This window comes from Anser cygnoides, chromosome 2 (genome assembly GCF_040182565.1).
Source record: "Anser cygnoides isolate HZ-2024a breed goose chromosome 2, Taihu_goose_T2T_genome, whole genome shotgun sequence".
NCBI lineage: Eukaryota > Metazoa > Chordata > Aves > Anseriformes > Anatidae > Anser > Anser cygnoides.
The window spans coordinates 17,780,764-17,791,483 of record NC_089874.1 but is presented as its reverse complement, the minus strand read 5'-3'; the positions used below and the strand labels follow the sequence as shown (position 1 = coordinate 17,791,483).

Here is a 10,720-nt window from a genome sequence, read left to right as displayed (position 1 = left end):
GGCCTTACAGAAATCCAGATAGATGACGGTTGCTGATGTCCACATGCACTGATGCAGTCACTGCATCGTAGTAGGCCACTAGATTAGCCACGCACAATTGGTGAAGCCATGTTGGCTGTCTCGAGTCACCTACCTGTCTTTCATTTGCCTTACCATCGCTTCCAGGAGGATCTGTGCCATGATCTTCCCAGGCATGGAGGTGAGGCTCACCTATCTGTGGTTCCCTGGGTCTGTCTTTCTGCCCTTTTTAAAAATGGGAGTGATGTTTCCCTTTTTCCAGTCACTGGGCACTTTGCCGGACCACCAGGTCTTTCAGTTTGTACTGGAAGTTAACTGATAGTGTCTGGGTGATGTGACTTCCAGTCTGCTGTCCCCACCAACATGCATTATGAAGGAAAGGGGATTCTGCTCTACTGGGTCTATGAAACAGGTCACAAATCCAGATGGAACAAGGCTTCGTCACACTTGCTACGGCTTTCAGAAGAACCATGCCACAGCTGTAGATTTGGACTGAATGGTTTTATACCTCCTAGATTCCTTTTTTTCCCCTAAATCACAAATACTAGTTGCCATTATTCAGTTGTTTCTGACAGGTAGCTCACTAAATTGGTGACAAATTACATGCTGGCTTCATTCGGTGTTTTGTCCCTACAGGTTAAACACCTTCATTTATTATTAGCTCACATTTCTGTGAAAGCTCCTCTGTTCCATTGATGCATCAAAGGCTGGGTTGTCACAGATAAACACAATAGACTTTATGCATTTAGTTTTAGAACAGACCAGCTGGGTTGCTTTTATTTTGCCCTCAATCAGGGTATGATTCTCTCTAGTAAATTCTAGCCCTGGCGTGCCAATGGCATGCCATCTAGCACTACGGCTACTGAGGAGGACCACAGAAGTTCAGTCTTCTCCAGTAATCCCTTCAGAAAATGCAGCCAACAAACTAAACAATCTTATTAAAGCTACACGTTGTTTAATCCAAGCAAGAAAACTGCACAGCAAGAAAAGATGCGTGTGAAAATGAAACGTGTCAATTTGTCTTCCCTACGGGTTTTTTGTGCTGCGTTAGGAGCCTGAGCAGGCTTAAGTCTCCCGAGGGCTTATGAACCACTGCAGTCTGACAGTGCTGACCTCTTGATCATCTTGCTGTAAAACCTCAAGGTTCGAGCCTCTTGGGGAAAATTGGCTCAGTGTTGGGCTGAGTGACAGCATCAAGGTAAATAGCCAGAAGATGAAAACAATTAGTTGTTGCCCCCTGCGTACATCTACTGACAAAACTGTAACGTAATCCATGAAGCTGGGACAATATTCAGTGTTTATAATAATTTACTTTCAATACATTCAGTAAACAATTCATTACAAAAGGTTTAACAACATCAAGGTTACAAAGTCAAGCACACAAAAATAGAGAAAATGTACATCTGTTCTGTGCACCTTTATACCTTCTGTTATTTGCTGCTTGGCTTTTCTTAAGCCTTTGCTTCTCTGTTGTATTGTTCCGTCCTTCATTTCTTATATTCCCTGAAAGCCACTGCACTTTAATCTACATACAATAAATATATAATATTTTATGTTTAACTCATGGACAGTCCTTATTATTTCTATACCTAATCTCTTGATCTTTAGACCTGCCAAAGTGTCCAAAAAAGGTTAAAAATACTGGAATGAAAACAAGACCATGAGCAGCCCCAAACAAAATAACGAGAAACATAATCTTGAAAAATGTTCTAAAGATGTAGGTTTTTGCTGCAGCCAGGACCACTACTCCTAATATAGTAGAAATTGCACCTTGTAATACTGGGTAACCTAGCTGGTGCAGAGCTCCTATCATTTTTTTGTTTGCTGATGACTCTTTACTCGTAACAAAGGCATAGGAAATATGAGCAGAAAAATCTACTGAAAATCCTATACAAATGACCAGGTTGATCATGGATATGGAATCCAGGTTGACATCCCAAAATGTCATGAAACCAGCAACACCGACTATAACAGAAGCTATAGCAAAGGTCACCCACAAGCAACACAGCGGGTTGGGAATAAGGAAAAGAGCGACAACGAGCATTGCCCCAGCAGCAACGACAACATTCTGAATGGTGTTCTGCACTATGACCAGGTATTGGTCGTAGTATATGAATGCTGGGTGGTACACCTTTAGTGAAATATTGCATTGCTCAGCTTTGTCTCTTAACTGATTTAAAAGATTTTTCTCATCAATGGCTGACGTAACATTCACTGTCTGGATGAAGAAACGTGAAGCTGTTATTTCATTGTGAGTCTTGTTAATGTCCCACTCAAAACCGGGATAGTACTGAAACAGTTGACTTAAATTATTCATGAAAACATCCTTATTGCTAATATTTACGGAAGCTATTTTAGCAAGTAGTATGTATACTCTCAGCCATGACTCTGTGAGGTTCTTATCTACATAGGAAATGTTCTCTATATCCTCTATGCATGTCTCAATGTCTTCACGAACATGCTCTTCCCAGTAACTTACAGTCTCATTAATAATAACCATGACCCTAGGTCCATATTCTGAGAAGTATTTGTCATCATCATCATAGTATGGAATAACGTAAGAGTCATCACTAGCCAGATTTCGAAGATCTATGCCCTCCCTTATTTGAGTACACCCATAAATACTGCCACCCAAATATGCTCCATACAGCAACACCACAAGTAGCTTGGTCCATTTATCTGTCAAGAAAGGACCATAATAGTTTTTAAAGAATAGGCTCATTGGATGTTCACTCTCTGTCTCATTGGTTTTTAGCTGAGATGATTCACTAGAACAGCTGCCTATACAACATGCGTTATACAAGCAGGATGTCTTTCCTTGCTCCACTGGCATACAGGTTAACCAGTGTCGGTTTCCTTGCTCCCTTTTATCATTCAGAACAATAATTGCCCCAAAGAAGGTCATGGTGTATATATAGCAGAAGATAAAAGCAGTGCCGGTATAGAGACAGAATGATTTCACAGAAGGAAAAGCAGTCCAGGTGCCAATGAAGAAGGCCAAGACATCTGTGAGAGTGGTGACTGTCACAGACAGCGCCGCTTCGCTGTAGGTGTCGGCCAGACGAGATTTAATGTCCGTCTTTCTTGCATTTTGTTCCCAGGAAGCAATCATGATGAACATGTCATCAACACCAACACCTGCAAGAGAAAGAGTTAACCCTGCATTGCACAAGGCAGCTTCCCCTGACACCCAGCAAAAGCACAAAATAAACAGCATTTAAGGCTACATGGAATTAAAAAAAAATAATAAAAGAAAGTGGGCTACTAGCATTGCTTTAGCGCTGATGCAAGTTAAAGATACAGGAAAACACATCCTTTGTATGCAGATGGCTCTGTTACCTTTCAAAAACTCATAGTGACTGGATGGATTGTTGATCCTCCACCCTGTTCTGCTGAAGGACTGAGCACTCCTAGTTCATCGCCTGAGAAGTGTTTTGTGTCTGTTGTCCATGTGCCCACAGATGTAAATTCCAGATTTATACATCGCTTATTCTGATGCTTTACTATTCTTATCAGTAAAAGCATCTCCTACTGTCCCTGGAATCTCTTCACCACTGCAACAAATTAGACCAATAATTTCTTGCTCTGTCTTCAGCAGACAGTGAGAAGCTGGAAGAAGTCCCAAGCATTTCAAGAGGTACGAAGAATACACAGCAAGTTTGTTAAACTGGCAAAATACTTATTTAATTGCTTTTAGAATTACAGCAAGTCAATGAACAAAGCACTCCACTTGAGAGGAAAAAAAAAAAAGCCCGAAAGGACTGCATGAATAGAACATGGAGAGTAACTGGTTAAGTGGTAGAAACAGATCTAAGTGGAGGGAAGAAGGATAGGAAATGGTGAGCTAGACAATAAGCAGAGAAGAGCAAAATGAGCCAAGGATGGCAAGAACACATTAGCAAGAAAGACAAACGGACAAGTACCAGTTCATGAATAAAGGCAGCTTAGTGGCAGGTGGCTGAAAGTACTTTGATCTTCCCTGAACCTCTCCTAGAAACTGCATTCTGCAAAGCATGGTACAGCTGCATGTAACAGCTGGTGTATTTAGATAAACCAAACTTGGAGTTCCCTACTATGTCCGGGTTTAAAAAAATCAGATCTCTCTGCTGTGAGCAAGATAGTGTCCAGGAAAGAGGTGTGCTGGGGCTGTATCCTCTCTTTGATATTCTGTTTGCACACTTAAATCATCCTGTTAGAAGGCAGCATGATAACAGTCCGTAAATTAATCAAGGATTGATAAAAAAATCAATTACCTTTGATATATATGAAAGAACAAGGAATGATCAACTTAATGCTATCAGGGACACCTCAAAAGTTGTTGAGATGATTGTTAGAAACACCTTCCAGTTTAATTTTCAATAAGTTCTTAAAAACATTTGGAAGGAGTGGTTTACTAGATCCTACCTTGCAGCAGGGAGTGTGCCCTCACGACATTCCCTCTAGGCCCCAACTTATTATTCTGATGAAATAGATTCCTTCAAAAAGCAGCTTCTGGCATATAGTAATTAAACAGCGATCTCACTGTTCAGCCCTCCCGCTTGTGCCTATGTATACTTCTGACATTGTGAAGGAAAGCTTGAAACATAACCCAAATAGACCCTAAAAACAAGTGGCTGTGTAAAACCACAAACTAAGAAAAAAAAACCACAAACACAAACCAAAACATACAGAAATTTGAAATTTTGTTTTAGAAAAGTATCATGATTTTTAACTAGGCTTGTGACTTTTAAACACTTGGGACTGTCTCCTAGATCTCTCAGCATCAGCTAGACACCCAGAACAAGATATGCAGCAAACCAGAAGATAGTACTGAATGGTGTTGAGCCACATAGTTTCTGGAAGGCAGGTTTGAAAGCAGTTATTTTAAAGTAAGGGTCATTTGTCATTATTACAAGGGTCATAACTCCAAAGAGAGCCAAATTCATCATGTTGCTTATAGAGTTCTGAAGAAAGTGGTTTAAGCCCTTTCTCAGGTATACAAAAGGGTCCTTGTTAAGTTTAGAGCCTTTGCATTTGATGAGCAAAAAAAATGCAAATACCAAATGCATCTGAGCAATGAAGGCAACAAAGAAACTACCTATCTCCTAAAGAGCATTTGCATTAGACATCCAATACAGCCTCCATTAACTTGGGAGTTCCTTGTGTTTTCCTCAGCACATGATTAAGACCAAGAAAACATCACATTAATTTGTCATATAGGAGACTAGGTAAGGATTTTAAAAGCTGTAATTTATCTGCAGTAATGTTACCTAGAGGTATTTGAAAGCTCGGCTCTGTCAGACTGTGCTACAATGATATTCAGTAACTTCCTTGGTGCAACAGAATGGGGCAACGCTTCAATTTTCTATCACAAGACTGTTCATAGTCGTTACGTTGCATAGGAAATTTCACATCTCGTGAAAACAAAATGAACAACTTTGAAATTGCAGACAGTCCTGCTCAGTGCTTAAGCTATATTCAGACCCAATTGTATCCGACCAAAAACTACACTCTTAATATAGGATACAAAACCTTACGGTAACTTGTTTCCTATACTCACCTCATAATACATGTACTAGCCTAAGTCACTGCTAGTTCAGCATAAGTTGCACATGGGGCATACGTTTCATGGTGCTCACTGCTGAGCTACCTAGAAAGTGATTAAAAGTAACCAGGTAGGGAGCTCTGGCTGTACTGCAACAAGAGGTGCAGTGGTCGAGGGGTGGGTGGTTTTGGAAAGACTTCTGTACCTACGTAAATTGCTAGGACATTCAGCAGTCCCAGAGAACAGTACTAACAACAAACTGTTTTGGGGTAGGCAAATTATTATCCAGAACTAACAAAATACATAAATGGTTATAATACGCCTGTAGAAAACAGTAGGGCATGATAGGAACGAAGGCAGTGATATAACCCTGTTGAGCTCAGCTGAAGCTGGAGCTCTATACTCCAAGTACTAGTTGAATAAGTGGTCAGTCAGCATGGCTAAATTAGCAGTGACCCTAGAATAATGCCAGAAGCACTAACCTTACCAGCCCACCCTTTACACTTGGCAAGCTGGAGCAGTGAAACTAGGGTAGGCGCTATTTTTTGTGAAAGCAGCCCTTCTGCCAGAGCACAACCTCTGCCTCACAGCGCAGGCACGCGGAGCCGAATGCTCACCCCCCTGAAGGTCAGGGGAAGCTGCATCTCCTCTCCTCACAGCACGACTGAACTGCATACGATCTGATACTCATATCATAAAAGAGTAACGCTGTCAAGTTGTTTTAACTCCAACTTTTTCTTTGAATCTGAGCCCAACACACTTTTTCTACTTACCTAGAATAAGAAACGGTGCATTTGTTACAGTGACCACAAATGGCACTCCACAGTACATCAACAATCCAAAGCTGCTTACTACAGCTAGCCCGGAAGAAACCACTCCACAGCATGCAAGCCAGACATTATTCCTTATACAGCTCAGTCTGAAAATATTTTAAAGAATATCTTAGTTACACGTCAAATATTTCACCAAGACATTTGGCATGACAAGTGAATATTCTACAGAGATGTAGAATATGTGAATATGTAGAAATATGTGTACTGACCTGTGTATCAATAACAAGTGAACTGGTAAAATGAAAATACATACGCTCTACTAGGGAGGGTCTTGATTTAAGGTGATCAAAAACATCATTAACTTTTAGAAGCTCTGTCCTTTTATATAGATTCTTAGGGTTAGCATCAGCATAATATGAAAGCAACTCCTAGGCAGTAACAGCCATGTAGAGAAGCCTGCTAGCAGATAGACTGGCAAGCAGCCATTTGCCAAGATGTCCCCAGCAGCTTGCTTGAAGATTCCCCTTGAAACATTCCCACTGGGAGACTTTACAACACATCAAGAGGGCAGAGTTGCCTCGTGCCTAATCAGGAATATTTTCCAGGCTGTAGACCATTTCTGAACTTTAAGAGAACCTCTCACTTCCATAGCAAGATGAGTCTGATAAGCTACCATATCCTATTCTGGTTGCACTCTTGTGGGCTAAACCATGGTTATATACCTAAAAAGCTGTTGAGGTTGGAATTGTGTCTGGCTGAAACCTTCTACTATACTCTCGTATCAGCAGCATAGCACAGCTGCCTAACTCTTGTGAGGTTGTTTAACATTGTACAGAGGAAATCCCAGGGGGTGTATGGGTGGATGTGCGTTGGTGAAACCACCCTGGTTCTGGCTGCACCCTCAAATGACAGGGCATGAGACAGCTGATACACAGAAATAGTATAGCCTAATTAGCGTGGTGTATCATGCAAGCACTATTCCATTAAGCTCATCCTCTGGGTAGAACTTTATTCCTCAAGCACAGCTAACAAACACTGCCATATGACTGTCAAACATAGCCTGGCTCACCTCCCACGAGAGCAAAGAAAGGGCAGACCAAGTTCTTTGTGAAAGCAGGTAAAGCTCAGGGCTCTCTGAGCAAGCACAGTGCTTAAAGACCTACACAGACTTGCAGCAATCTGTGAAGTTAGTGCTGATTGATCTGTGCCATAACTGAGAAAGTGGCAGAAAAAATGTGCAACCAGATCTTAACCCGGTATACTTCCTCCTTCCTCCCTGTGTTCCCCCCATTTTTGAACTTATCTTTACAAATATTTAGTATCTTGTGGGCAGGGTGAAGGTTGAAACTATGAATGCAACCCAGAAAGTGGCAAAATAACCTTAGTAATAAAACCATTTAGTCTGTCCCTGTCCAGTAGGATGACTTCTTGGCTTGCTTTTTATGCATCCTTTCTGTCAATGTCTGCCCTATGTATGCCAAGCTGGGCTGCTAAGTTTGACCCAGGAGAAGTGCTGGTGCAGAACTGTGCTGCCGCACAGGTTGCTAGAGCAGACTCCTGGCTCCCTTACACACAGGGGAAAGCAGAACCTCGTGTCTGTGATGAATCATTTTCCTAATCCAAAGTGTTTACTTCAGCATAGTGTTTTTGTGTGGAAGTTACAGCACCTCCGACCTCTTAAGGAGCGCAGGTTTGCTGCAGTTGTTGGAATAGTTGCAACACACAGAAAACATACCGTACACAAATATATCATTAACGAAAGCAGTTCTTGTGAGATGGGGACTATGTAAATGATTGATGGCTTCAAAGAACACACTAGTGGAAATTAGCATTCAGGGTGCATGGGTCTGAGCTGAGTGCTAGCTCAGGTACTTGTTTGGGACTCTGCACGAACCCCATTTACAGAGATGGCTAATACATGCAAATTGGAGAGAAACAGCAAACAAATCCTTTTTGCCTATTGTTAAATTTCACACGACGGCTGCATCTTCAAGAATTACTTCATTCAAGAACAGAATCATTCTCATTCACTCAGCAGAACGAGGAGAAACTAAACTAGCCACGGTAAGGAAGAGCGGAGGCGGCCGCCCGCTGATCACAGCTTAGAGGCTATTTTACCTTAGGCAGGAGACGATCGAAAAGGTTATCGTCAGGAAGTAAGTTACGGAAAAGAGCGGGATGACGCTCTCGGTGATTCCTTCGAACTCCTGCTGCCTGGACAGCGAGGTAAAGTAAGTCACCTGCCGTGGAAACAAAACGAAGCAAGGTGAAGCGCCGGCGCTCTCCCTCCGGACACGTCCCCAGCCGATGGCCAGCACCCACGGCCCTGCCACCCCCAGCCCCACCGCCCCACCTGCACGGCCGTCAGTTTCAAGTCGGCCAGCGTCCGGGGGAATTCCCTCACGAAGTCCTCCAGCCAGACCCGGCTATTCTCGGCCTCGTCGCCGTCCTCCCGCAGGTAATAGAGCAGCTTAATGGCCCGGGCCGACTCCACGTAGCCGCTGCCGTTCGTCCTCACACCGCCCAGCGCGGTCCCCAGGAAGACGCCGTTGCTGACGGGGTAGCGGAGCTGGTGCAGCCCGGAGAGGTCCGGCAGCAGCACCAGGGGGTTAGCGGGGAGACAGATGCCGAAGATGGAGACGCAGTGCTGCCTGTAGCTGGAGTTGCGCACCGCCTCGTCCAGCTTCCGCACCTCCTGCCACGCTTCGGGGCTCAGCACCGAGCCGCCCTCCGGCGCCACGGCGATGAGGGCGGCGTAGGAGCCCTCGGTGGCCAGGCGCTCGGCGAAGAAGTGCGAGTCGTTGGTGGGGAAGTGCAGCCGCACCAAGTCGCGCTCGGCCTTGGCGGGGCCGCTCGTCGGGGTGAACTGCTCCTCGATGTCGTTCTCCTCCAGGCTCGTCAGGAAGATGAAGCCGGCGCCCAGCCCGCCCGACACCAGCAGCGGCAGCAGCACGAAGGGCCAGGGGCAGGCGGCCACGGCGCGGCCCAGCCCTTCGAAGAGGCGCTTGAGGGGCCGCTCCAGGCAGTCGGTGTTGCTGCAGGAGCAGCGCTCCTCGTGGGGCCGCCGCTGCCCCATGCCGCCCCGGCAGCCCGCTCCCCGCCGCCGGCACCGCGGCTTTGAGCGGCTCCCAGCCCACGGAGCCCTCCCCACCTTCCCCGGCCTTCCTCCGCCCTCCTCAGGCCAGCAGGCGGGGCCGCCCGCGGGGCGCTGCCCGTGTGGGGCGCTGCGGGGAGGCCGGGTGTGCCCCTCGGCGAGGGGCTGCGCCCCGCCAGGTCCCTCTTCCCCTGTGTTTAAGGAGCTGTGCAAACTCACTGAGGGGTAGAGGAGTGTGGCATGCACAAGGGGAAGAGTTAGGAAGAATGGAGCAAGACCGTGCCAGCCGGCAACGGGCAGCTGTTGGGCTGGCACAGTTGTCTCAGGAAAGTTCGCGTGTAGTGCAGAGCTGAGGCTACAGGTCATTGTGGGGTTGGTGTTTGGGACCTTGTGCCTCAAACTCCCTGTACACTGCATGCTACACTGCACGCCCAGCCTGAGCTTCAGGCTGCGTTGTGCTGCACAACCCCCTTGGCTGCAGGATAAGCCCGCTCAGCTCACGGCAACAGAGGAGCCTGCAGGCAGCTCCCGCTCGCTATCAGCGATTGTGCGATCTAGACTTCATCCTTTAGACTTCCTCCTCTTGGCCGTTTTTTCCCCCCAGTTTGCTGCCTTTGTTCCTTCAGAAGTAGTATTCTGCCTGGGAGCACAACATATAACCTGGTGATGTGCTTCTTACTGCACTTCCTCTTGTGGTAAACAAGTTTACAAAACGGGAACGAGAACCAAAGAAATAAAGGACTTGGAAACAAGGTTTAGTGATTGCAGTGGGCAAGCCACAAAAATCCCAGCGTTACGGTACTCGGGAGCTTTGTGCAGTAACAATGATAGAAAGCATCTTTCCATGCCCAAGAAATACCCTGCAGCCTGTGATTCTTCACTCTCTTAAGTGATGGTGATTTGAGTGCCCCCTGGCCAAGGAGAAAATTAAGCACAGATGTGACACTGCTGCACAAGCGTACAGCCAATTAAACTTGTATGTCACAAACAGGCACTTCTTCTTGCCCTTCCTTCAAGGAAACAACTGTCTCCTCTCCTACCAGTACTTCCAAGGAAAAGTTACTTGATGTTATGCAGGCACTTGATAAATTACTGGCAAAATGAACCTCTCCGACATGGAGATTAACTCCAGATGAAAGTAGCGCTGTATGTGCAGCGGTAAGGGGTGGTGGTGTGGCTCTCTATATTAGAGAGTGTTTTGATGTTGAGGAACTTGAGGCTGGGAATGATAAGGTTGAGTCCCTATGGGTTAGGATCAGAGGGAAGGCCAACAAGGCAAGCATCCTGGTGGGGTCTGTTGTAGACCGCCGA

General features: G+C 45.5%; 1 protein-coding gene across 1 annotated transcript; it reads right to left on the bottom strand.

The window, feature by feature from the left end:
• Positions 1–1,397: 1,397 nt before the first annotated feature.
• LOC106042649 (patched domain-containing protein 3) lies at positions 1,398–9,951 on the bottom strand. Its single transcript, XM_013191693.3, has 4 exons — positions 8,669–9,951; positions 8,434–8,555; positions 6,316–6,461; positions 1,398–3,156 (listed from the first exon to the last, which is right to left on the bottom strand). Exons 1-4 carry the CDS (start codon positions 9,824–9,826, stop codon positions 1,580–1,582), a joined length of 3,003 nt encoding a protein of 1,000 aa, XP_013047147.3. The 5' UTR covers positions 9,827–9,951; the 3' UTR covers positions 1,398–1,579.
• Positions 9,952–10,720: the final 769 nt, after the last annotated feature.

Coding starts and splice junctions, on each gene's coding strand:
- LOC106042649 (XM_013191693.3), bottom strand. CDS start 9,826: ATGCAGTGTACAGGGAGTTTGAGGCACAAGGTCCCAAACACCAACCCC. Junction 8,556..8,668: donor TGAAACTGACGGCCGTGCAG/GTGGGGCGGTGG, acceptor TTTCCACGGCAG/GTGACTTACTTTACCTCGCT. Junction 3,157..6,315: donor TGCACCGTTTCTTATTCTAG/GTAAGTAGAAAA, acceptor TTTCTCTTGCAG/GTGTTGGTGTTGATGACATG.